This window comes from Megalobrama amblycephala, linkage group LG8 (assembly GCF_018812025.1).
Source record: "Megalobrama amblycephala isolate DHTTF-2021 linkage group LG8, ASM1881202v1, whole genome shotgun sequence".
In the NCBI taxonomy this organism is placed as follows: domain Eukaryota; kingdom Metazoa; phylum Chordata; class Actinopteri; order Cypriniformes; family Xenocyprididae; genus Megalobrama; species Megalobrama amblycephala.
In genome coordinates, this window is record NC_063051.1 from 19,569,121 (window position 1) to 19,597,069 (window position 27,949).

The following is a 27,949-nucleotide window of genomic DNA, read 5'->3' on the forward strand; positions in this document are numbered from 1 at the left end:
TCTCTATTGCTTGTACACTTTTTTCTACCACATCTTTTCCTTCCCTTCGCCTCTCTATTAATGTTCTTGGACACAGAGCTCTGTGAACAGCCAGCCTCTTTTGCAATGATCTTTGTGTCTTGCCCTCCTTGTGCAAGGTGTCAATGGTCGTCTTTTGGACAACTGTCAAGTCAGCAGTCTTCCCCATGATTGTGTAGCCTACAGAACTAGACTGAGAGACAATTTAAAGGCCTTTGCAGGTGTTTTGAGTTAATTAGCTGATTAGACTGTGGCACCAGGTGTCTTCAATATTGAACCTTTTCACAATATTCTAATTTTCTGAGATACTGAATTTGGGATTTTCCTTAGTTGTCAGTTATAATCATCAAAATGAATAGAAATAAACATTTGAAATATATCAGTCTGTGTGTAATGAATGAATATAATATACAAGTTTCACTTTTTGAATGGAATTAGTGAAATCAACTTTTTGATGATATTCTAATTATATGACCAGCACCATACGGCGCAAAGCCGTGCCTAACAAGCCGTGACTTATTCATGATACAGCACTAGCCTCGAGTACCTTATTGCTTTTATAAAACGGTTACCACACAATACAAATATTAAAGCCAAAAAATATGTATCAATGCAACTTTGATGAAGTAAAATCACTAAAAGCCTTCCTTCCGCCGGGAAAAAATAGTTTCCTGACTGTAAACAGCAACAGAAGTTACATTTTTATGCCATTAGATGGCAGCAAAGACTGTCTTTATGAGTGAGTCACTCAGTAGCGAATACTTTTAAATTGAAAAGACTGAATTGTTGTGAACATGGAACAAGACGCAACTAGTCTCGCGTAGCCAGACCTTCAGACTGACGGCAGAAGGTCTGGACTCAATCGCAGCTTTCATTGGCTAAGGACCGCCAAAGAGGATGTTTGACTCACATGTAAAGCAACCAATCAGTTTGTTTTGTTCTACGTCATGTTTAGGGGTGTGAAAATGAAAGTCGATGTCCCTACAATGACAGACTGGCGTGCATCTATAAATTATTAATTCAAGAATGTTGTGCAAGTTTACTGCAACAACAGAGCTGCAAACTTCACATACTTTTGAAAATTCAGCGCTTATTTGATCCTGCTAAGCACTCGTTGTCACAGTTGTAAACATGACGGCATTCTTCTTCTACGAGGGGGTTTGGCGTCACGGCATATGTCTCCAAGCGGACCATTAAAGAACGCAACACACACGTCTCCCGGACATCCTGTAGAATTCAACCAACCAGATGACGACTTCGATACTTCTTAAGTGTTTCCAGATAAGTGTGCCATATGCATCAGACGTTCAGCCAACGGTCCGTGGGCGTGGCGTCTGAGGCTGAGACTAAGACGCAACTGACAAATGCTTTGACTAGCGCTGTCAGTCACGGAAAACACCTTAACTGTTAAAAGGACAAGATATTGCAGCAGACATTTAAACAGATTTTTTTATTATGAACATAGGACTGACCTGAAGGAAAATGCTAAATCTGAATGCAGGTAATAAGCTTGTTCAATCTATCTGTTTCTCACAATATTCTTCTACATAATACAGTAAGCTTCAATGAACAATATCAAATGAGAACAGTTTACGTTGCTAAGAGTGGTTGCTAAGGGTGTAGTGATTCACAGAACCGTGAATAAAACACAGCTATTGACCGATCAGAATCAAAGTCAGGAACTAACCGTTTTATAAATGCTTTTATTTGTACACTTATGCACCAAATGGTTTTGTGGGAGAAAATGTAGGGGCCCTATGAAGAGCATGTTGGGAAAGCTGAAGCTCTAGGTCAGAGTTTTGTTTGTCTATTGCATCGAGTTTCGCCCAGAATCCATTCAAAGCAGAACAAAGTTTGCAATGATGCAATGTTTGCAAGTTATCATGATATTGCATGTTTCTTAAAAAAAAAAAAAGGTTAAAAGCCAAGCTGGAACAGTTGACTTTAGTGTCTTGGATGCAACAGAAACAGATGTGGCTGTCACTTTTTATATAAAAGATTTTTAAACAAAAATCTCTGAGCTCTAACAATACTAAATAATATATACTCCCTGAATACAAAGTTTGAAGAGAAGTGTACTTTGTTGGTGATGAGAGATGGAGAGAAAAGGAATGCAGTTTAAATACTCCTCACATGTCATGTGACCTTTAGTGTCTTGTTCTACAGTTACAGTAGTGAAAGTCAAAGGGCAAAATAATTGACTGAAAGTTATAAATAGATGCTTAAACCTACACGTGGTGCTAAAGGTCAAGGGCGAATAAAATTTAGCCTTGTGTGTATAACACTCTGGAATTTGGATTGTATGTTAGACTGCTAGAACTGGACTATGCCCACTGGCTTAACTGCCATGATAGTGCTTAAAAACTTAATTAGTGTATTTATTTTGCTTAGTTTGTTAAACTGCCAAAAAATTTTTTTTAAGAAACCCAAACTGATATGATATGTAATGTGATTAGTGAGGTGTGTTACCTTCCATTATGAGGCCTGGGGTAAATGTGCAACAAAACAAAATAAATAAATAAATAAATAAATAGAATAATATAATTAAAGGATTAGTTCACTTCAGAATGCAAATTTCCTGATAATTTACTCACCCCCATGTCATCCAAGATGTTTATGTCTTTCTTTCTTCAGTTGAAAAGAAATTAAGGTTTTTGATGAAAACATTCCAGGATTTTTCTCTATATAGTGGACTTCAACGGGTTGAAGGGTTGAAGGTCCAAATTGCAGTTTCAGGGAAGCTTCAAAGGGCTTTAAACGATACCAGCCGAGGAATAAGGGTCTTATCTAGCGAAACGATCGGTCATTTTCAAAAAAAATGTTATACTTTTTAACCACAAATGCTCATCTTGCACTAGCTCTTCCACCCACATCACGCTCCTTTCCAATGTGATTACGTAATGCGTGGCGTATCGCAGGGCTAGTGCAAGATGAGTTTTTTTGGTTAAAGAGTATATAATTTTATTTTTTATTTTTTAGAAAATGACTGATTGTTTCACTAGATAAGACCCTTATTCCTTGTCTGGGATCATATAGAGCCCTTTGAAAATGCAGTGAAACTGCAATTTTGACCTTTGGACTTCAAACCCATAGACGTTGAAGTCCACTATACGGAGAAAAATCCTAGAATGTTTTCTTTAAAAACCATAATTAATTTAAAGAAATTTCACAAATCAATCCATCCAAACAAACAGTCTATACAATAGAATAAATCATTGTGTGTAAAAAATATTTACTGAAAATAAATTAGCTTTATTTACAAAAACATGAACATCATGAATGTAACTCATTGACTACACTAATAATGCTTAAGAAACAGTAAACAAACATAACTTTTGAAACTATAATAAAACATGCTTATAATGTTAATTGTACCAAGCAAACATAATTATGTTATTTATTTTACAAGCACTACATGATTTGTTATCTCATAATAAATTCCTAATGTTACTGCAGCATTTACAAACTTGGTATGATGCTCTCAATGCAGTTATAAGTCCACTCCTGTTGATCATTTGAAGCCATGACGTGCTGACACACCTGAACAGAGACCAAAACAGAGCACAAGTGTTTTCTGCAGAACTGTACATCTGAGTGTCTGTCAACTGTAACTAGCCTCAATCAAGTTGGGGTTCTTTTATTAGTTCTAATTGAGAATGGGAAATAGAGCATAAAATGCACCCCATCCTGCACCTACAAAAGAAACTGGCCTATATTTGTGAGTGGAAATGGTGTGTCTCACCATTTTAGTCCTAGCAGGAACCTCCACAGCAAACATACTCAAGCCCCTACTGCTCGCACAGTTCTTGCTTTGTTCATTGTTGATGTGCACCGTCACCTTCTGATTGGACTATGGGAGCGAGAGTGATGGAAACCAAGAATACAACAGGCAAAATCATTCATTAACATTCAAAGGTTTGGTGACAGTAAATATTTAGTGTTTGAAAGAAATTAGAACTTTTTTTCAGCAGGGTTGCATTAAATTGATTATGTGACACTGAAGACTGGAGTATTGGCTGCTGAAAATCCAGCTTTGCATCACAGGAATAACTTTTTTTTTTTTTTTTTTAAATACATTAAAATAGAAAGTTAATTTCAACTGAAATATTATTTCACACAATATATTTGTTTTTACAGTTTTTTATTAAATAAATGCAGTCTTGGTGAACATAAGAGACTTCTTTTAAAAACATTAAACAATTCAAAAACTTTTTAATGATAGTGTATATTTCAGATAATTAGTTCCACTAACTGGCAAAATCTCAAGTTTTCTTTGCAGATCTAATTCCCTTCTCTCTGGTGAAGCTGTGTCTTTAAAAGTGTCTTTCAGCTGACTTTGTCTATATAATGGCAGATCAGGACATTGAAATTCTACTCATGGCCAGTGCTCCTTTCTATAAGTATTCCAAACAAAAGTTACATTGTGCTATTCTCAGTGAATGTTAAGTACAAGATGTACAAATGTGAGGCCTTCACAGACATTTTTAAAGGACTTTTTTAAATGATAGATGGATGCCATGTATTGATTTTCAGTAATCCAAAGACTTCTTTGGCTACAAAACACAAGTGACATAAAACAATAATCAACCTACCTTGTTGGCAATGACTGATGAAATTCGGCTCTCTCCTTTGTATGTATAAACCAAGACATTCTCGTGACCCTTCAGAGATCTAGCCTCTGCTTTTGATGTGACAGACCTCTGTACAGCAGAATTCAACATCTTGATCCCAGAATCCAAATGAACTGCCTGAAGAGTTGCCTTGACATCCTCACAGAAGACTTCAATAACAAATGGACAGGCCTGATGGGATAAAGAAAAACATATAAATGTAAAGTGGCTATGAGTAAATTACACAGGACATGTTCTCTATACCCTTGCAGTTTTTACTATTTGAAATTACAAGACTTTCTCATGAGCAGTGTTGGGGGTAATACCAAAGCCACTGAAAGGCAAGCCTGCAACCTTTAGCCAAAAAAGCATAATGGCTAATGCTAACTGGCGGTACGCAGGGAGGTGTTTAGAATGGCGACGTGATAGGCTGAGAGGTGCCGCACGTGATTAAGTTAGCCATTATGCCCTCTCCAATGGTAAGAGATACAGACACTCTCATCTCACTACGATCTCTGGTAATGCATTACAAGAAACGCAAGTTATGTAATCAGATTACTTTTTTCAAGTAACTAGTAAAGTAATGGATTACTTTTAAATTTACAACAAAACATCTGAGTTACTTTTTCAAATATGTAATACAAGTCAATTTGTTTTACCATTTATTGAATACAGCTCTCCTGTCCCCATGTGGAGAGAAATTGAGATGTGCAGAGGCGTTGTGTGCAAACATGATGGTTATTGTAGCTCTAGATTAAATGTGAGCATGCATTTACTCATCTCAGTGCACAAAAACAGATTCAGTATCCCTCAAAATGAATAAAAACAGTGAAATGCATACTTATTCAAGCTCAGCCCAGGTGAAAGGAAGTAAGGCAAAAGTAACATACTTACTACGCATTACTTTCCATAAAAAGTAACACAATTAGTTACTTTTTTAGGGAGTAATGCAATATTGTAACATAACTTTTAAAAGTAACTTTCCCCAACACTGCTCATGAGTAAAGCTCAAAGACCTTTGTACCTCCACCATCTCCAAGCTGTGATTGTAGCCCATGGCCTCCAAGGTAAGCCATAAATCCCTGGGGTCTCCCTCACGATCATTCGCTTCCATCAGGTTGAGCTCTAGGAATCCTTGTCTAGTTAACTCATTTTTCTGTGTGTCAAAGTTCTCTATAGGAGAGCAAATAATGCATATTATTGGACTGTACATTACTATGTACTTACCAATAAAGATTCAATTGCATCATCCATTTTGAGAGTGCATTAAAAGCAGCATGATTCGGAAGTTGTGACAGTCTTTTCTTCCCTATTGTGACATATTCAAGTGAAACAGGAAAATGTAGGGTGGGACTTGATTTTGTCACTGTGGTTTGCTATTGCTGTGATCTCATATGATTCACAAGTTGTCCTGCCCTTGCACCAAAAAACATGTCATCAGAGAAGAGAAGATGTTGCAAGAGAAAGTTATTTGATTAAAGATTACACAGGCACATGATTTATAAAATAATAAAAATGATGTGAATGGATAAATTACTTATTCATTCACTTTCATGGTGACATTTTAAAGTGCTGATTGATTGTGTGTCCGCTTCATATACAGTGTTTGTATAAGAACCTTTGCAGATGGCCCAGGCATCCTCATCACATTTCTCTCCACTGGTTCTCTGTTCAAAGAAGTTGTACTCCTCTAGGCTCAGCAGGCCGCTGCCATCTAAATCGATCACTTCAAAGATGTCAGACAACGCCGCCCTGTGGAACAAAACAGTACAGCATCTTTGCACACATAATAACGTAAACTCAGTAATTCAACATTTAGCATTAAACACAAACTTAACAGACTTTTATTGGGTTCCCTATCTAAAACTCACTGTAAATATGTTAATTTTTAAGATTAGAATTGACTAACTTGAACTCTTTGGTTAGCTCCAGCTCTCCAGACTGGGTGCGGTTGACTAGCTGAGCAGTTTTAGTGGTGGTCTTCTTTGTACTTTTCATCAATCTACAGCCAGTGGTGAAGGGCATGAGCAGATACGAGCCGGCATTGAGCTCTCCTCTCCACACAAACCTCTGTTCATCAATCACACACAACATACATCTTACTTACTGTTGTACAAAGTTAGAACTCCAATTCCAATGAGGCAGCACATTATATCAACCTTTATATTGAAGCAGTTCTCAATGTAGTATTTTGATTAAATTAATTATATATATATATATATATATATATATATATATATATATATATATATATATAATACTTATTTTAATATATTTCTTTGTAAATTAGATAAAAATTCATTCTATGAAATGACATTTGTGTCCATACATATAATATAGTTAATTTATAGAATTTTTGTAAACACATCAACAAAAAGCCAGTAACTATTTTTTTTGCTTTATTTATGAGGTATTAACAATATTAAAATATAACTGTATTAACAAATATTCACATAATATGGAAGTAAAATCTAGCCTTTTGTGTTTGTTCTCTTTACATTTATTTTCAGATGTTAGCTGATATAATGAATTTTTTGTAATGTATCAACCCTGATAATGTAATATTTTTTTTCCATTTTCAAATGTTGCCATAACTCATAATAACATCACCATGCATTTAGAAAGTGAACGCTGGGCATGTTTAAGTGCTCTTTATTTTTTATCTTTTTTGTTTTGTTATGTTTGTCAAAGGAACAATATTAAATATCAATACTGTGACCATGATTTTAAATAAGTGATCATTGAAAAAAAGTATATATTTGAAGAAATAACAGCATTAAATTCAACCCTTACTTTTCTGAAGGCATAATTATACCTGAACAACATCCATTAATATGTATTAGTTTAGCTTGAGATGGGACAATTTATTAACACTTACACACATTATTTGTCTGATAGAGTGTTTAAAATATTAAATTATTAAAATTCACAATATAAAACTGGAAGAGGCACTCATGTCATAGAAATACCTTCTTATATTACAGCTGATAATATGTCAAAATACTTTAAATACAAGCAGATATTATAGTCTGATAATACAATACTATCATATTTAGATAGGAAAGTGATGCATTTACTGACCTCCTTATCCCTTAACTCAGTAAAGCAAACCAAAGTTGAATCTTCTTTGGTCTTGTTCCCCGTCACCACATAGAGAGCTGTGTCCACACACATCCACGGGGAAGGCTTCTCTGTGACACACACACACACACACACAGTCAAAACCACAAATCTGCTTATTTACCATAGGTATTTTTAATAACTCAGAATCTGTAACTTCAGTAACTTTGGTCTTTAACACTATATATTTACAATATATTTACCAGGAATCGGGCTAAGATTGAGGGGCCGTATGGTCAGGTAGACACCGGTAGCCTCAGGGACTTGCAAGCGATACTGGAGAGAAACAATCGTTCCATCTTCCTCCAGATAAAAACAGCCTCTCATAAGAGTATGATGCCAGTCCTGGTGGAATAAGTGTTAACACAGTAAAAATCCATGCTGCATTAAAAAAAATCATTAGAAAAACAGCAAACATTAAAGAACTGTAGAATCATAATTCCAGCAAGAAATGTTCTGGGATGAAGTTGAAGATACAACCACAGGGTGACGCTATTGTAACATCTTTGCTAAAACAAAGGTATCAAATCAAACACCTGGGTGGAACAAAACAAAGTCCAAGATTTTTTACTATAGTGCGGAAAGATCAATTTCAATGCAGACCATCAAAATTCATATTATATGCACTAATAATGTAATTAAAAGAAAAAGGGCCTGAGGAAACCCATAAATCCTTGTCTAAAGCAAGTCTTTTTGCTCTTTTAACTGCTGTTGTTTAGGTCCAGCTAAAATGTTACAGCAAATATACTCTAAATCATCAAGTAATCAAAAATCGGAGTCAAACCGCCTCTTTTCTGACCCATCAGAGAGTACTTTTAGGAAATAAACCTTGTCCTCAGGTGCCACAGAGGCCTTTTAATGTTTAGAATTGGTTTATGCTTCTTTTCCGAGTGCTAAAAACATGGTTCTGAAATGACACTTCTTCAACAAAAGCAATTTCCTCTCAGAATTTATGCTGGGTTGTGAAACGTGTTAAGGATCAAATCATAACACTTGGGTGGTTTGTCCACCCCGAATCAAAATGAAGAAAAGCGCCCGAGGCAAGTGTCTACTTTAAAAGGCCCTGATGTAGTGTCCCAAGGAGATGGGTCACTCGGCTGGACTAATACACTGCCCTGTCACCTCCCAGAAACCTCTGTAATTTAAAGTCTCGCACACAGACCGCGAGCCACCATAAAAATACACAACCTGACCCTTTCCAATCCCTACACCCAATTATCAAGCTCCTGGCTCAGGTAATACAACAGGCTGGAACTAAGGCGATAGAACTTTCTTCACCCAAGAGCATCTAGTTTTTTCCAATCTCTTTGCTTTGATGAGTTTGGTCATTATTTTTCCGTGGTAAAGCAAACCAGCTGAGGTTAAAGTCAAAAAGAGTGCAAACAAAGGGAAGGAGATCAATAGCAGAGCTGCACTCATATCGACCAGGTGAAAATTTGCTACCAAAAGGCTTCGATACAACAAAAACACAGCAAATGTATAGCTGCCTGTAAGGCACTCGAGTTTACTCAAAGTTTAGGTTGTAAGCAAAATTAAAGCTGATGATAGTCTAAAACAGGATAACGTGTATATAACAATTTATTCTTAAATTTGCTCATTCCATTATTAGTCAGCTTTTTTTAAATTAATATTTGTATTATTTTATTTTAAAATTATTTTATTTTGTATTTTATTCTAAAATGTATATTTGATTTGATTTTAAAATAGTATACTTCTTTTATTAAAATTAAGTTGTCTTTTTAATTAACTATTTTAAAGTTTTTCATTAATTTTATTAATAAAAAAAGTTTCTTTATTTTAACATTTTTTATTCAGCAGTTTAATATACACTGTAAAAATGACTTTTCAAAACTGTAAATAAATATTTTTGGAGTACATTTTACAAAAAAAAAAAAAAATACTATTTCAGTCTTTCTGAAAGCTAAGCCAATGGGATACTGCTTGACTGAAAATGATTAGTTTAGCTCAGCCACTCCCACTTATTTACAGCTGTTGTTTAATAATTAAACATTTTTAATAATATTTTAAATTGTGTAACCTTATCCCAAACTTTACCTCTTTTCTACTGTGAGAGATTTTAAAATTGAAAATTCTATCATTTATTACTTACCCTCATGCAGTTCCACACCCGTAAGACCTCCGTTAATCTTCGGAACACAAATTAAGATATTTTAGTTGAAATCCGATGGCTCCATGAGGCCTCCATAGGGAGCAATGGACATTTCCTCTCTCAAGATCCATAAAGGAAAAATTAAGTAAACATATTTTTACTAAGTAAAAATATTTTTAATAAGTAAAAACATATTTAAATCAGTTCATGTGAGTACAGTGGTTGAATATTAATATTATAAAGTGACGAGAATATTTTTAGTGCGCCAAAAAACAAAAAACAAAATACGACTTATTTAGTGATGGACGATTTTAAAATAGTGCTTCAGGAAGCTTTGGAGCATTATGAATCAGAGTATCGAATCATGATTTGGATCGCATGTCAAACCGCCAAACTGCTGAAATCACGTGACTTTGGTGCTCCGAACCGCTGATTCGACATGCTGATTCATTACGCTCCGAAGCTTCATGAAGCAGTGTTTTGAAATCGTCCATCACTAAATAAGTCGTTATTTTGGGGTTTTTTTTGGCACACCAAAAATATTCTCGTCACTATATAATATTAATATTGAACCACTGTACTCACATGAACGGATTTAGATGTGTTTTTAGTACCTTTATGGATCTTTAGAGAGGAAGTGTCATTGCTCCCTATGGAGGCCTCATGGAGCCATCGGATTTCAACTAAAATATCTTAATTTGTGTTCCGAAGATTAACTTACGGGTGTGGAACGGCATGAGGGTAAGTAATAAATGACAGAATTTTCATTTTTGGGTGAACTAACCCTTTAAAGCTGCAGTCCGCAACTTTTTTTGTGTTAAAAATTTACAAAAATTATATAATGAGAATATACAACATGAATCCATTTTCCAAACCGTTTTTGTCTTATCCTGAATCATTAGGGTACACTTATAATAAGTGTTTATATTCAGACTATTTCAGATAGACTGGTAGGACTCGCCGCAGAGTATCACAGTAACTGCGTGACTCGCCATAGATATACACAGAGAAAAGTAGCTCCGGCTAGAATGTTCCTCCGCAAGACGCGTGCAGTTCTGTTTATTAACCGCTAGAGGGCCAAAAATCGCAGACAGCAGCTTTAAGGAAGAAGTCCAAAAGAAAGTGATATTCCCAAAATGCAGCTGGTACCTGTAGAGATTTGGGCTCTGCCAGTCTGCCACTCTTAGTGCTGCCAGTGCCCATGGTGATGGCCGTGGATAAAGATGACCGACGACTGCGAGCTGAAGATGGTCTGGATGAGGAGCGACTGTCTGTCATATGCAAACATAAATATAAGCTAAACCTAAAAATTGCACATTTTAAAACAATGATTTGAATCACATTAAAGTCGGCATGAAATGGAAGTTGCGATAGTCTTTTCTTTCTTTTTGTAATGTACAGGGGTTGGACAATGAAACTGAAACACCTTGTTTTAGACCACAATAACGGTGTGGTGTAGGGCCAATACACCATCAATTCATCTTGTGAACTAGAGAAACAAGTCCCTTACAGTGGCCAGGGGGATTTGAGCCATTCCTCTTCCAGAACAGTGGCCAGGTCACTATGAGATTCTGGTGGAGGAAAATGTTTTCTGATTTGCTCCTCCAAAATACCCCAAAGTGGCTCAAATGTTTGAACCATTAGGTGCACATGGTCCTTCAGAATGGTTTGGCAGTGCTTGTCAGTGACGTGTCCATCAAGCACAGTAGGGAATGCCATGATATTGCAGCCCAAACCATCACTGATCCACCCCATGCTTCACTCTGGGCACACAACAATCCGGGTGTTAAGCCTCTTTGGGGCTTCTCCACACCATAATTCCCACAAATGTGGGAAAGACAGTGAAGTGGGACTCATCAGAGAACAATACATGTTTCTCATTGTCCACAGCCCAAGATTTCCACTGTTGGCACCAATGAAACTGACATATGGCATTGGTACGAGTGACCAAAGGTTTGGCTATAGCTGCCCGACCATGAATATTGGCTCTCTGGAGCTCTTGACTAACAGTTTTGGAGAGTCAAGGTGTGCATTTAATTCTGCAGTGAGTTAGGCAGCTGTGGTTCTATGTTTTTTGGACATAATCCGGGTTAGTACACATAATTCCTTTTCATACAGCTTCCTCTTGCATCAACAGTTACTCTTGTTGGATGTGGCTCGTCCTACGTGGTGGTATGCCGACATTATCCTGGATACCATAGCTCTCAATACACCACAAACACTTGCTGTCCTGGTCACAGATGAGCCAGCGAGATGCACACCAACAATTTGTCCTGTTTTGAACTCTGATATGTTTCCCATTATGTTGTGTGGATTGCAATATTTTATGTTCAGCTGTGCTAATTCAACCTTCACACTCTGCTCTAACTGATGGAATGTAAAATCAGTGAAGATTGGCCACCAGGCAGTGCAAATATAGCTGTGAATCCTCCAACACTATATTTGCCAGTGTTTCACTCTCATTGATCAACCCCTGTATATCCAATTGAAACGGCTCCTCAAACAAGAAAAAAAGTAGGCAGGGACTTGATTTTGCCCATCAGGAATTGATTGGATGGTTGTCGATTGCTATTGCTGTGATCTCATGTGAGAGACATGTCCCGATGACTTGTCCCGCCCTCATGTCGAAAAACACATCATCAGAGAAGAGATGTCACTGAGAGAGGGAGGGGACGTTATTTTGATTAAAGATTATAAGGGCACATAAATTAAATCAAGGATAAATCATTTATAATACTTCAATATTCTATCATAAAAACAAGAATGGTCAATTTTGATTTCATGGTGACTTTAAAGTTGAACACCACAAAGCAAAAGCAAATCCTCTGCTAAATCTTCACTGGTCCTGCACTTACTCGTAATAATGACAAATGATTGCCTTAATCAAAAGGCTTTAAAAGTTCCTCCCCCACGCAAACCCTCTATTGAGTTCACATTATGATGTATGGCACAAATCCAAATGGATCCATTTCTCATCACACATGAGGGGAAATCAATAGCTTAACCATTAGTTACTATATAATAGACTTAACTGTGAAAAATGAAATCAGAATTGTTGTTTGCTTTTGTGTGCATGCACATGTGCAGTCTGACCAGTAAATAAGAGCCGAACCATCCCAACCTGAACACGCTCATTCTCGATATACCTAGTGTTTTTATATTTTGTGCTTTTGTGTAGATCCTGTATCATACCTTTCCTCTGTGTTGTTTCCAGCTCTGTTCTAGACTGTGTCTGTGCAGCTGGAAGCTCAGGTTGGGACTCTAAGCTCTGTGGAGAGTTTTCCAACTGGTTGCCAAAGTTCTGCCTCTTCAGTTTGGCATCAGTCTCGAGCTTCTCCAGTGCTGCGGTCTGACACTGTTCTACTGTAGACCCAAGAAGCCTGCAAAACTGGACAGCAGTCTGGCGGTCACACTTTATATTAGGTGTCTTTAACTACTATGTACTTACATATAAAATAACTGTTAGGTACAATGTGCTTATTGTGTTTATGTTGTATTGCAAAACACTTGCTGCTGTTGAGGCAAAGTCCATTTAAGACAAGTCATTTCACTCGGCGGCCATCTTTGAAACGCCTCTCGGGCATCCTGGGCATCATGCAATCTCTTTGAATGGGGAAACATCAAATTCTCCAAAACTGTTTGCCAACCTTACGATTAAATTTCATATTTGAAATCACTAATGAAATCTAACAACAACCGGCTCATAAATTTAGTTTCTAAACGCTCGAATCATGACAAAAAAAACTATTTTTCAGGCTGGATCAAGCTAATGCGCATGCGCAGACCTAAATGCACGTCTCTTCGGAGTGACGCGATGACTTTACCAGTCGACGATTGGCTCTTATTTAGAAGGCGGGACTTATTCCGCCACATTGCGCGTTACACTTTCTCCCATTCAAAACAATACGAGTGACACGTCTTGTGTTATTCTGTAGTCTTTGGTTGAGGTTAAATATGGGTAAGTTTAGGGACATGTTTGGTTATATAGGTAGGTTTAAATGTGGGTTAAGAGGTAGTAGTAGGGTTACAGATATTAAAAGATAGGGATAAGATTTCCTTGAGAAATTCATAAGAGCTGCCTGTCTGTTTCAACCCTGTAAAAGCAACATGGATAGATTAAAGGGTTAGTTCACCCAAAAATGAAATTTCTGTCATTAATTACTCACTCTCATGTTATTCCAAACACAAATGAAGATATTTTTGATAAAATCCAAGATTTTTTAATTTTTTTTATCCTTCATAAAAAGCAACGTAATTACCATCTTTCAAGGTTCCGATAAGTAGTAAAGACATTGTTAAAATAGTCAACGTGACTACAGTGGTTCAACCTTAATGGAGTGTTTACGTCAAAGACTATAGAATAAGTCCCGCCTTCTAAATAAGAGCCAATCGCCTACTAGTAAAGTCATCGCGTCACTTCAGCGGCCGTTAGAATCACCGGTTTCTATAGAAACAGTCAGACGCGCGCCTCCGAAGAGACGTGCATTTAGGTCTGCGCATGCGCATTAGCTTGATCCAACCTGAAAAATACAGTTTTTTTGTCATGATTCGAGCATTTAGAAACAAAATTTATGAGCCGGTTGTTGTTAGATTTCATTGGTGATTTCAAATATGAAATTTAGTCGTAAGGTTGGCGAACAGTTTTGGAGAATTGTATGTTTCCCCATTCAAAGAGATTGCATGATGCCCAGGATGCCCGAGAGGCGTTTCAAAGATGGCCGCCGAGTGAAATGACTTGTCTTAAAGGGACTTTGTTTACGTCCGAATGCCAGCTCAGTATTGACCGGCACCTGCTACAGCATCACAAGCATGCGTCGTGGTGCTCACGTGAACATCGTCGGCCAATACTGAGCTGGCGTTCTGACGTAAACACGGAAGCGCTGAACTGCCTTCACTGCGTCAACAAAAAATTCGTTAAGGTTAAGTTTGAACCACTGTAGTCATGTTGACTATTTTAACAATGTCTTTACTACTTTTCTGGACCTTGAATGTGGTAATTTCATTGCTTTCTATGTGAGAACAAAAAAAACTCTCACATTTCATCAAATATATCTTAATTTGCGTTCCGAAGATGAAATACGATCTTACGGGTTTGGAACGACATGAGGGTGAGTACTTAATGACAGAAATTTCATTTTTGGGTGAACTAACCCTTCAATTACAGCTGTAATTACATGCAGAATGTTTCTCTCTCTCTCTCTCTCTCTCTCTCTCTATATATATATATATATATATATATATACACACACACATAAGTACAAGGTTAAAACATGTATGTGCGCACAACAAGTGCATTGTATCAAATGATTAATTCAAATGTTAGTACATAGTAGTTAAAGACATTTAATATCAAGTTGGACCAGCCTGTCTAATTCAACTCAACTATACTATAATTTGTCTATTTATAAAAAGTGTACTGCTGTGCAATGCTTGGAGATCATACCTCTGCGTAATCTAACTTTCCATCTTTGTTGACATCTGCTAAGGAAAAGATTTCGTCCACTTCCTTAGGTGACATTTTTTCACCAGACTAAAACAAACAAATCAAAATACAAACCTGAAATGATTACAACAGCAGACACACAATAAAGCTGTGTCCCAATTCATCCTTTGAAGGATGCAGCCTCTGAATTGGGACACAGCTAATGTTTGTGAAGAGAGAATTGATTTAACACTTACTGAAGTAAGGATTCTGCTGAGCTCTTCATGTGATATATATCCATCACAATTTACATCAAATTTCTTGAAAATTCTCATAAGCTCGTCTGGTTCTGCTGGTTTTTCCTTCTTAAGGATCTCACAAAAGTCATCAAAATTCAGATTCTTGGTTCCTGGGGGCCAATATTTGTCTAAAGCTTTCTGTGATGGATTTCTACCTGCTTGCTGAAGAACTGAGATAAAACAGCAAAGATGGACATCATCATACTGTACACTGGCTTTTAACCTAGTGATAATATTTAGTACTGACATTAGATTAGATATGACATTAAATATTTTCAGAAATATTTAAATGTTGACTAGTGTGTTAATTTTTATATTACATATTATATGATATTATTTAAATGTACATTATCTACAACATTATATAATGTTTGTTCTTGAATTATAAATTAAGTAATGAATTAGGAAGTAATTATAAGGTGTAACCCACTTATTGGTCTTATCAGTAATATTTAGCCTTTGTATTAAAGATCATCGTGCAGGTATAACTTAAAGGTGTTGAGATGCATTATACTCACCGGTGCACAGCTGATCTTTTGAAGTCATATTAACCAGGCTGGATCTGAACACAGAGAGATAAGCAGCCCTGCACGTCATATAAAACCTCTCTTCCTCTGAGTGCTGCATTTTGAAAATACTGTCAGTATACAACCGAAATATCAAAGCATACTGTAATAATAGCAGTGAGCCAGAGAGGTGAATCTGTAGGCTATTTTATGGTTGGTGATGTTGTTCACTATCGAGTCTGATTGCCATGGCTGCCGTGTGTAAACAAACCCTCTGAACGGTGCGCAGTTTTAAAAATATAACGGGAAACAACTGCTTTCAATGCTTCTCATTCAATATTTATTAATTAGACATTTTATGCTTGTACTTGTGATATGCATTTGGCAGGGAATACAATCGTTACTCTAACAATATTATAACTCATTCTGTGTGAATTCTCTGGAAAATAGAGTTAAACACTCTCCAATACTTTAACAAGCACAGATGAGTGTTTCCGGGGAACTAAATTACTGCCGCACCGCGCCAAACTACAAATATAAGCGCCATTCTGTTTTATAACTTCAAGAAAGAGATATCGACTTCAAGAAGTATATATTTAAAATGCCGTAAGTTTATCCATTCATTTGGCTCACGTTTTTTTTTTTTCAGAATTATTACCACTGTTTATATAATGTTAACTGCAGTGGCATTGTGTTCATGCTACCTTAACGAAAAAGTACAGTGGTAACATAAGATGGTAATACCATGGTATTTTGCTGTCATGGATGCTTGCCAAAATATTATATGAAATGATTATCATATTCATGATCTGTGGTAATACTTTTAAGACTACTATATAGCTAACATTTACCAGTCCATGAAACTATAGTAGTAGTTTTGAGGTACTTTTTGGTCTCCACGTGAGATAAACACTGAGAAATATATATATATATTTACATGTATATATTTATACACATAATATATATATATATTTGTGGGTGTCTATATATATATATATATATATATATATATATATATATATATATATATATATATAGGATAAAAATGTCACAGACTAAATGTAAGTTTTAATAGATTTGAGTTTTTACAGTTCTAGAGAAAATCATGATTCATTCAAGATACTTAGTAAAAACCACTGTTAAAAACTGCAAGAACAAAACATTAAGTAATTTAACTAATTTCCCATACAGTGTGAAGAGAGCTCTTCAGTTAGAAGACAAAGAAAACGTGAGTTCTTTTATCATGCACACATCAGCAAGCTTCTCTACCACTAACTTTTTCATATTTTTTTAATGTGTATTTGTTCAACCCATTATGACTTAATCACAAGTTATGAAAGAAAAGGAATAAGATTTTATTTCTTAAAAGTGCAATAAAAAAAGAAATACCCAGATGTTTTTGAAGTATGTAAATGCTTTTTATTTTAGAGCCCTGCTAAGAGGCATGCACCAAACAGGAACTATTCGCCTTTGACTGGAACCCAATTGACAAAACCTGCAGGTACTAGAACCCGCAGTCCATCAACTGTGTCCTCCTAGTCCTATAAAAATCACATTTTGCTCCCCAGGAGTTTTAGTTTTTAATTTTTATTGCGAACAGAGTAAGATGTATGTGTGTTCTTTTCGCTTCTGATAATCATCACCATAAACAATCCCCTGCTCGTGTCATGTTGTTTCCAAAATCCTGTACAGTAGGGGTCTCTTGTAATCCAGTGATATTGCATTTAGATTAGCTGTCTGCGTAGCCATTAATAATATCTTTGCTCATGCCGATTTGATAAATTGCTGACATTTAGTGCTTCATCAGCAGGTAATTCCAGAGCAGGTGGGAAGAAAACGAATCCCCCTCAAACAAAAGAGCCCATGACAGACGCTGAGAAGTAAGGATGAGGAAATGTCTTTTTAAACATGTTGATGATTTCTATCAATTTAGTAATAATATTAAAGATTTAAATACAAAGTACAATAAAAAAGGAAAATGTAAAAATAAAAACACATTTACATTTACATTTATTCATTTGGCAGACGCTTTTATCCAAAGCGACTTACAAGTGAGAAAACACAGTTATAATGTTTAAATAATGGCCCATGCTTTAAAATGTTAATGTTTTAATGCTGTTGTCGAGTTACTGTGTTCAACTTTTTATTTGGTTATGTTCGACAAAAACCAGATTGCCATCAAAGTCTATTTTTATGAAGCTACTAACATTGGTATAACTGGAGCAGTGGAACAGACAGAAATTTCTCCTCATTACTGGATATTTCCTTTGTCCCAGTTGGCTGATAGCCATTATGACTGATCAGAATTTAATGACAGGACATGGAGGGAGTTTCATCACCAGCCAAAAGCCTCGTTGATTTACATAGCACTAAAAATAGTTGGATAAGGAGAGTTTAAGAAAAGACCTATTTCCTCTCCAACGCATACTAACACAGAGCTCCGTGTGATCCATCAAGACAAGCATTAGTTTTGAATTTTATAGTGCAGTCATTTAAGAGGAAGCTAGTTAAATATATATAAAAACATCAATAAAGAGAGCGGGCTTATGATTCATTTAAGAAAGTATTCATTTGGTGAGTCAAACCCAAGAGAACTTCTCGTGCAAAATGTAGAAGAGATCTTGAGAGTGATTGGGCGAAGATCCTTGTATAAGATTTTGCCAACTCTTTAATATGTCTCCTAATATTTTTAAATGTGTATTAAAAATATATGAATATCTTATTCTTAGTCAGCTTGTCTCAAAGACTTAGTAAGGAATATGAATATGATATCCTATGTCCTTATCAAGCATATTCTGCAAGAATCTAATAATGTAATGTAATATATTTAATATAACATTTTGCCATGGCACATGCCTAATTAGCAATTCAAGAATAATAATAAAAAAATCAGATTAATAAATAATGGATTAAAAATTAATGGTTACACTTTACAATAAGGTCCCATTAGTTAACGTTAGTTAATGCATTAACTGACATTAACTAACAACAAGCAATACATTTGTTATAGTGTTTATTAATCTTTGTTAATGTTAGTTAACTCGTTAGCTCTGGTCCATTAAATAATATAATATATGCTTTTAAATGAGTGTTTTTTATTGTTAGTTAACAATTGTAGTTAACTAATTTTAACACATTGATCCTTATTGTAAAATGTTACTAAATTGTTTACTTTTTTTTCTTTTGTTTTTGTTTCCCCCCTCCCCCAGAATTTTGTTCCTCAGGTCTAAGGTGAAAAAGTCTCTCAAGGATCTCATGAAATACAGGCAACAGCTGGAAACATTATTGGTATGTGGATCGAATATAGTATCATGTAGTGGTGTATGCACTGAAGCATTGTTTATAGACTGGCCAATTAGACTAAACTAGACTAGACTAGACTAAACTACTAGTACTAAACTACGAATAAATTGGTGTCTGAACCACCATTAAGGAGCTTCATACCTGCCGATATTTAAATTAGTGGTCGACCCATGTGCGTTTTTATCAAAATTATTGCATTTGGTCCTTCAATCCTGAATATGTGGTACAGAGTTAGACTAGATTAAGCTTATTTTGATGTGTGTAGCCAGCTACATTTAAGGCATCTTATTGAGGTTGCACTTTTTTTTAAAGGGTTAGTTCACCAAAAAAAGAAATTTCTGTCATTAATTGCTCACCCTCATGTTGTTCCAAACCCGTAAGACCCTCTTTCCTCTTCGGAACACAAATTAAGATATTTTTGATGAAATCCAAGAGGTTTTTTGACCCCCATAGAAAGCAACGTAATTACCGTCATTACTTTATTCAACTGATTGTTGAATAAAGTGGTTATTTTTGTTTTGTTGTTCTCATCGCTTCATAACATTAAGGTTGAACCGCTGTAGTCACATGGACTATTTTAACGATGCCTTTACTACTTTTCTGGACCTTAAATGACTAATAATTACGTTGCTTTCTATGGGGGATAAAAAACTTCTATCATCAAAAATATCTGAATTTGTGTTCTGAAGATGAACAAAGGTCTTGGAACAACATGAGGGCGAGTACTTGATGACAGAAATGTCATTTTTGGGTGAACTAACCCTTTAACAGGAAAGCTGTACTAATGTGTTTGTCTTTAGCCAGTAGAGGGCAGTAGTGAGCTGAGGAGTCTCTTGCTGATCAGTCCTGCTGATCTACAAACTGAACTCAAGAGACATGAGAATCTGTGTGAGTCCTTTCTTTGAGTTTTCTGCTGTATATGCATAAACCACATAATGCAAATGTCTCGCATCTCAAGGTCACTTTATAGACGCTGTTTAAACAGTTTATTTGCTATTAAGGGTTTATGTGACAAATTCTTGCTCCATGTGAAACATAAAACTGATTTTTTTTTGCTTTCCAGCTGCTAAAATTGCATCTTGTGCCCATAGAGCAGACACAAACAAGGGTCATTTCCAAGGTGAGTGAATTTGGGAAACAAATGAAAGTTTAGAATTGAATTCAGACGTTTGTTTATCATTTAAAAGCATGAACGATAACACTTATCTTAAGTGGATATCCAAACTTAGTAATTCTGTCAGATCTGATAGCAGCCAGTACACAATTAGTTATGTTTCAAATCTTGAATGTTTCCCCATCACAGCACAGTCTTTGTTAGACTCTGACACAAGGATAAGTTACGTCCTGTATTGAATTGATTCAAATTACTGTATGATGATTGTGACTTCATTGCTTTGCCTAAAAGAGCAAGAGAAAGAAAACATTTTGTGTTCCACTTATATGTGAGTCATGATTGATTTCAAGCACTGAAGTTCTGGATCTTGGTCACATGGGACCTTTGAATAGCCATTTATGAGATTTGGTTTGTCAATGCGGCGTGCTCATAGACATTTGTCTCGATCTCTGCACAAATAAAAGGTTCTCTTTTTCTAAGAAAAATATTTCATTTTCCTAACACAAACAAGCCAGAACTCCTCTTCATGGGACAGAATTAATTAGATTATTTCAAGCACACATTCAGCCCCCAGCAAAGCTGCACTTGTGATTCAATCACACAATGGTGATTTGTTGCAACTCAATGGTTGGATTGTGATGAAGTTCAGCATGTTTTTAAGATAAGGTCGGCTGAAATTGTTTTAATTAGTCACACTCGAGGACCCTTGTGTATATGTTGCTTGTAGCTCGACACCAAAGGAATGTCACAATCTTGATCACATGGTGGAGCATGAAATTTATCAATGTAGACAACAACAACAACAACAACACAAGAGTGTTTTCACATTTACATCCCTAGACAGAGGTTTGTTGAAATAAGATATTAAAACATATACTGACGATAAACAAATTGTTATTTAAGGCTGCATAGGAGTGTAACATATGATTGTGTGCATATTATTATATTATATTATATTATATTATAATGTTCAAAAGTTTGGGGGCATTATTAGTAAGATTTTTTTTTTTTTGGTAACACTTTAGTTTAGGGTCCAATTCTCATTATTAACTAGTTTCTTATTAGCATGCATATTACTTGGATATTGACTGTTTATTAGTATTTATAAATCACATATTAATGCCTTATTCTGCATGACCATATTCTGCATCCCTTAATCCTACCCAATACCTAAACTTAACAACTACCTTTCTAACTATTAATAAGCATTAAAGGTGCCCTAGAATTGAAAATTGAATTTACCTTGGCATAGTTGAATAACAGGAGTTCAGTACATGGAAATGACATACAGTGAGTCTCAAACTCCATTGTTTCCTCCTTCTTATGTAAATCTCATTTGTTTAAAAGACCTCCGAAGAACAGGCGAATCTCAACATAACACCGACCGTTACGTAACAGTCGGGATCATTAATATGTACACCCCCAATATTTGCATATGCCAGTCCATGATCAAGGCATTAGACAAGGCAGGCAGTATTAACGTCTGGAGCTGTGCACAGCTGAATCATCAGACTAGGTAAGCAAGCAAGGACAATAGCGAAAAATGGCAGATGGAGCAATAATAACTGACATGATCCATGATAACATGATATTTTTAGTGATATTTGTAAATTGTCTTTACAGTAATATTTGTCTAACAATACATTTGCATGTTGCTAATGTACTGTTAAATGTGGTTAAAGTTACTATCGTTTATTACTATATTCACGGAGCTGTCGTTATTTTCATTTTTAAACACTTGCAGTCTGTATAATGCACAAACACATCTTCATTTTTCATAAATCTCTGCAACAGTGTGTAATGTTAGCTTTAGCCACGGAGCACTATCAAACTCATTCAGAATCAAATGTAAACATCCAAATAAATACTATACTCACATGATCCAACGCATGCATGCAGCATGCATGACGAACATTTTGTAAAGATCCATTTGAGGGTTGTATTAGCTGTGTGAACTTTGTTTATGCACTATTTTATAGTCGCGAGCTCGGGGGCGGGGAGCGCGAGGATTTAAAGGGGCCGCAGCCTGAATCGGTGCATAGTTAATGATGCCCCAAAATAGGCAGTTAAAAAAAATAATTAAAAAAAATCTATGGGGTATTTTGAGCTGAAACTTCACAGACACATTCAGGGGACACCTTAGACTTATATTACATCTTGTGAAAAAACATTCTAGGGCACCTTTAATTAGGGGTTTATTGAGGCATAGTTATTTTAGGGGTTTATTAAGTCGTAGTTAATAGTTAATAGTGAGAATTGGGACCTAATCTAAAGTATGACTGATTTTATTTATTTATTTTTTTATTAGTACATTTATTCAGAAAGGAAGCAGTAAACTGTTCAAAAGTGACAGTAAAGACATTAATAAATGCTGTTGTTTTGAACTTTGTATTCATCAAAGAATCCTTAAAAACATCTCGGTTTCCGCAAAACTATTAGGCAGAACAACTGTTTTCAAGATTGATAATAAGAAATCACCAAATCAGCATATTAGAATGATTTCTGAAGGATCATGTGACACTAAAGACTGGAGTAATGATGCTGAAAATTCAGCTTTTCCAACACTATTATATTATATTATATTATATTATATTATATTAGATTAGATTAGATTAGATTAGATTATTAAAGTGCCCTATTATGGATTTTTGAAAATTACCTTTCATGTAGTGTGTAACATAGCTCTAAATGAATGAAAACATCCTGCAAATTTTTAAATCTGAAAGTGCACCGTATATAAAGTTATTGTCTCTCAAAAGAACGTCAACTCTGAGTCAATTAAACGAGTCATTTGTAAAAACGAATCCCTAGCTGTTTCGTTGTGACATCAAAACAAAACATTAGCATATTGCCCGCCCACTTATTGCACATGCAGACACCAGGGAAAACTTGAAACCCCTCAAACACTGCCAATACGTGAAGAATCAGTGGTTATAGATAATTTTTACAACGATACACAGTAGTATAGCCCGACCCTTGTGCTGTGTTCCCGTCATTTTACTGACGACTGCCTCTTTAACCTAAATGCGTTCAACGAGGGTTGTTATTGAAGGATGGGTCGGTAGTGTTATGATACAATGTAAGTGATGCAAGCACTGTATACTGTCCTCCGTATACACCCATCACCACAGATTAGCGTCATGCAAAAGAAGGGTTTGGAAAAATGAATCGTTAAGTGAATCGTTTGAGAGTCGTTGAGCAAATAAGGTAAAATAAATGCATATTATAAGACAATGGAAGAGTTTTTTGACATTGCATGCTTGTCGTTGGGGACTCCCAAAACAAAAATAGGACCTTTCAAATGCCATAATAGGGGCACTTTAATAAAAGTATAATAATATTATATTAATATTTTAATTTTGACCTGATTTTCCTGTCATTTGTGTTATGAAATACCTTTTTCTGGCTTCATCTGTGTTGGAATTGTAAACTTGTGAATTAGATTGACAAAATCTAATTACTTGTCTCCAGGAAAAGATTGTGATTGTTCATGGAAACAATTTTTTTCACTGAAACACAGCTAAATAGGGACTGTGTCAGTAAGCAGTTTCAGTTATCAAACTGAACATCAGAGTATGTTTCGTTCCAGTGAAGTTTTTCTTTTCTCATTGCATTTTAGTAGGATTTTGAAATATTTTACATTTGAAAGTTTGAAATGACCTCATTGAAGTTCCCTAAATTGTGTTTGAATATTTTTATACCTAGGCCAGAAGAACTATTTTTTGCAGCAACATTATTACGCTTTAAATAAATGATACTTAAATGATAATTACAGTAAATAAATGCATTGTACTGTATGAAAGTAGTTGAAGATAGTTCAAACTCTTGTAAACTCTCTTGGGACACCATTAGAGCCTGGCCCAGATCATTAATACCCTGGATTTCATAGAGACACATCATTGCTATTAGAGTTCTCAAACACTCAGTGTCACTTGAGCCATACAGGAGCTGGTGCGGATGACATATGATGGCAAGGATATGACACTACTCGTGTAAAAGCAAGCTGAGCACCAGGCAGCATGATACCGCCAAGACAGCTGAGAAAATCCACAAGGATATTTTAACTTTGACAGGCAAACCACTGAATCCATGTCCCTAACGGAAGCCCTTTCCAACCCCCGGCAATCATTTAATGGCTTCCCAAAACATAACCTTGGGCAAAAGGGCAACTCGCGAGCAAGATGTTTATGGCAAAACTGACAAAAGTTTTTCCCAAGCATTCTAGAGTGGCCATCCCTCCTAAACAATCAGACCGTCTATAAATTTTCTGGCTTATTCAGGCATTACCAAGTCCGGAGCCTCACGTTACATGTTGCTGATGAGCGCAAAATGGAAAAAGAGAGAGCGCAATAATTCTGAGGCAAGTTTGTCGCCTAGACCGAGGGTATTGATTATTTCTGTGTGGCGAGAGATTTGGAAAATTCAATTAAAGGAGCTGAGCAAAGGATTCATAAATCGGCCCCTGCCTCCACCTTTTCTACGCCCATACAGAGACATTGTTATGTTCTAAATCAATGTTGCACTTCACAATATATTTTCTTTGGAGCATGAAAATAAATAACATTTAAACAGTTCTGCTTACCGCTGAAACAAATTTTATCTTCACCAAAGCCCTCTCCGTCTTCAAGCGGTGGCCTCCGTACACATCAGCAGATATAGTAACGGATTTTTATGGCAAGTTTTCCATAAGAAAATCCTATATAATATGAATTTTGCAATGACAAAATGAGAAGGAAGGGGACGGATCAGCAGTATAAAAATTGATCAGGCCGCAGATGGGGTCGAGCTGTGGGAGATTTGTAAGACAGCCTTAATAGACTGTATTAAAAATTCCTTAAAATGTAATAAAACAAATAGGTTTTTGGTTCTTGGCTGGGACGGGGTCACAGACCCTGCTAATGCCACATCAATCCTGGGCTGCTGAAGGATAAATGGGGTCTGTTTGGGGAACATTTTAGTCTTTTTGATGGAAAACACCAGCACAATTAAAGGGCTGCTGTATATTAGAGGGCTTTGGGTGGGGAGGGTGAAGTTGAGCAACTCTCAGCGTGTGTTTTGGTCTCTAATACGAATGCCGGTTATGTTCACTCACACATCCTGCTTTCAGAGGCATTTCAGATCATTTGCATTTAGATCATCTGGCTGTGACAGCCGCAGCAGTCTACAAACTCTAGGACTGATGGTATGATTTGCCTGATAAGTTACATGTGCACATGTTTCATTCATGTTTTCGCAAAATGATCTGGTCTCTTAAGCTAGATAAAGTGTGTATTAATCTATCTATGTTGCTTTTACAGGGTTGAAACAGACTGGCAGCTCTTATGAATTTCTCAAGAAAATCTTAAGGTATGGTTTTTTTTTTTTTTTGTGTGTCTTCCTCCAACCTGGGTTATCATTGTACTCTCTGAAACTCATCATATTACATAGATTCTGAGTAATCCTATAATTATACGGTAATTAGTGGTGTTTTTATAAAGTAGGGTGGGCTGTTTTGACTTGACCCAACCTAGCAACCACCCTGAACACTCTAGCAACTACCCAAAACCCCCTAGCAACATGCTCACAATCACTCAGAACACTTTAGCAACCACATAGCAACATACTTGCAACCATTGTGGCTGAGATTTTTGTGTCTGAATTAGTGTTGATTAATCGCATCTAACATAAAAGTTTGTGTGTGTGTGTGTGTGTGTGTGTGTATATATATATATATATATATATATATATATATATATATATATATATATATATATATATATACAAATCCACTGTATTTTTTACAAATACTACACTTGTTGTACCACAAACTGTAGTTTTAAGAGTTTTTTAGGCGAGAATGTAGTTGTTTAGACCTAAAATATGTGACTCATATTTAATCATAGCTCCTATTTTACAATTCGTTTAGACGTTTTTGGAGATGCGAGCTCCAGACCGTCAACAGCTGTTCAGTGCTCGTGTACCCGCCGAGAACAGCTTCATCTTGGCCAGTGCTTCAGGGATTTGCCGCTTTGTCCTATATTGGTTAAACATGAGATATAATTCAACTATAGCCGAATCACAGCCGTGCTGATATCTAGCCACATCGCACTGCTACTCATGTGATATTGCTTATATTGGGACTATTCGATTTGTCAGCACTAATAAAAATACATTTATTTTTCTATTTTTATTTAAATTTCCGGCTTTAATTTCAAATGAATTACACTACCGTTCAAAATGTGTTCAAGTAATCCTGAAAAAAAAGTACCATATGTTCCACCAAAATATTAAGCAGCACAACTATTTTTAACATTGGTCATAGTAAGAAATGTTACTTGAGCACCAAATCAGCATATTAGAATGATTTCTGAGGAATCTTGTGACACTAGTAATGTAGTATGTAAAATATTTAAAAATAGAAAAGTTTCTTGAAATTTGAATATTTCACATTATAACTATTTTTACTGTATTTTCGATCAAATAAATGCAGCCTCAGTGAACATAAGAGACTTCTTTCAAAAACATTTAAAAAATCTTACAGACCCCAAACAGTGGTAATGTAATTCTATCAATCTATTTAATCTTAGTCTTAAATATTCATTTAATATGCCAGAGATTTACAAAGACTTTTACACACAATATGCTTTTTTTCCATGTAATACTATGCGCAGTTGCAAATGGAACGGTTCTCGCTTTGGCAGAGCTGCAGCTTACTGTCAGCGTGTTTGATGTACACTGAATGTCCTGTCAGTCTGAAAGCGCCGAGATGTCTGAGGAGGCTGTCAGTCTTTCCGGCGTAGTCAAAATGAGACAGCGCTGCCGACACCTTGCCATCCCATCTCAGACACATTTACATTGAATCCATTCTCTGAAAGGCTCCCTCCCACCCCCCTTTCACCGTGAATCTGACAAAATGTTGATTCTACAATACACGGTGTGCTGCGTCTGTGTGAAAATAGTGTTCTTACTGCTGGCATACAGTCCCATTAGGACTGATGCGGAGAGCAATGTATGCATACACATATATTTGAGAAAGCAACAAAGGTGTTGAAAAACCACACACGCACAGATATACAGGATGTAAGAGTATTCATTGTTGATCTGTCTCTTTATTTTGGCAGCCGCTGAGGGATCATTTCTCGATGTAGGACATGGGCGGCAGCTGGTACCCGCTCAAGGTGGATCACGTAACTCTCTCTTTATCACTTCTAGAGGCTGTCTGAAGGACAAAAGCTTAAGCTGACCTAACAAAACACACACTTGTCACACACTTTGCATTGCTACGGTTGAGAAGAACAAGAATAGCATCTCAGAATTCAGCAATTTGGTCTGTTCGCCATGGGCTGTTAAAGTCACTGAGTTCAAAAGAGTTTCAAGATCTGTAACCAAGCACGGCATGGCCGACAGCAAGATATGGTTATTTAATATTGGCGCTGTCTATTAAAATTGTATCATGCACCCTGGTATT

At 36.1% G+C, this 27,949-nt stretch overlaps 2 protein-coding genes across 4 annotated transcripts; one reads left to right on the forward strand and one right to left on the reverse strand.

Moving 5' to 3' along the window:
- Window positions 1-3,249: 3,249 nt before the first annotated feature.
- Window positions 3,250-16,347, reverse strand: efcab7 (EF-hand calcium binding domain 7). Its single transcript, XM_048199913.1, has 13 exons — window positions 16,098-16,347; window positions 15,538-15,749; window positions 15,302-15,388; window positions 13,051-13,246; window positions 11,008-11,129; window positions 7,952-8,093; window positions 7,710-7,819; window positions 6,538-6,698; window positions 6,247-6,380; window positions 5,653-5,801; window positions 4,611-4,820; window positions 3,761-3,868; window positions 3,250-3,558 (listed from the first exon to the last, which is right to left on the reverse strand). Exons 1-13 carry the CDS (start codon window positions 16,204-16,206, stop codon window positions 3,478-3,480), a joined length of 1,821 nt encoding a protein of 606 aa, XP_048055870.1. The 5' UTR covers window positions 16,207-16,347; the 3' UTR covers window positions 3,250-3,477.
- Window positions 16,348-16,539: 192 nt separating this feature from the next.
- LOC125273978 (integrin subunit beta 3 binding protein) lies at window positions 16,540-27,939 on the forward strand. 3 transcript variants are annotated; one of them, XR_007186166.1, is made up of 10 exons: window positions 16,541-16,691; window positions 17,277-17,313; window positions 17,514-17,586; window positions 17,893-17,965; window positions 19,295-19,373; window positions 20,189-20,276; window positions 20,452-20,508; window positions 25,610-25,684; window positions 25,800-25,848; window positions 27,603-27,939. XR_007186166.1 is itself a non-coding variant. In XM_048199915.1 (9 exons), exons 1-9 carry the CDS (start codon window positions 16,687-16,689, stop codon window positions 27,607-27,609), a joined length of 465 nt encoding a protein of 154 aa, XP_048055872.1. In that variant the 5' UTR covers window positions 16,540-16,686; the 3' UTR covers window positions 27,610-27,939. The 3 variants fall into 3 exon arrangements, 2 of the variants coding, with proteins under 2 accessions (XP_048055872.1, XP_048055871.1); XM_048199915.1 differs by lacking the exon at window positions 25,610-25,684 and having other exon boundaries at window positions 16,540-16,691; window positions 17,896-17,965; XM_048199914.1 differs by lacking the exon at window positions 25,610-25,684 and having other exon boundaries at window positions 16,548-16,691.
- Window positions 27,940-27,949: the final 10 nt, after the last annotated feature.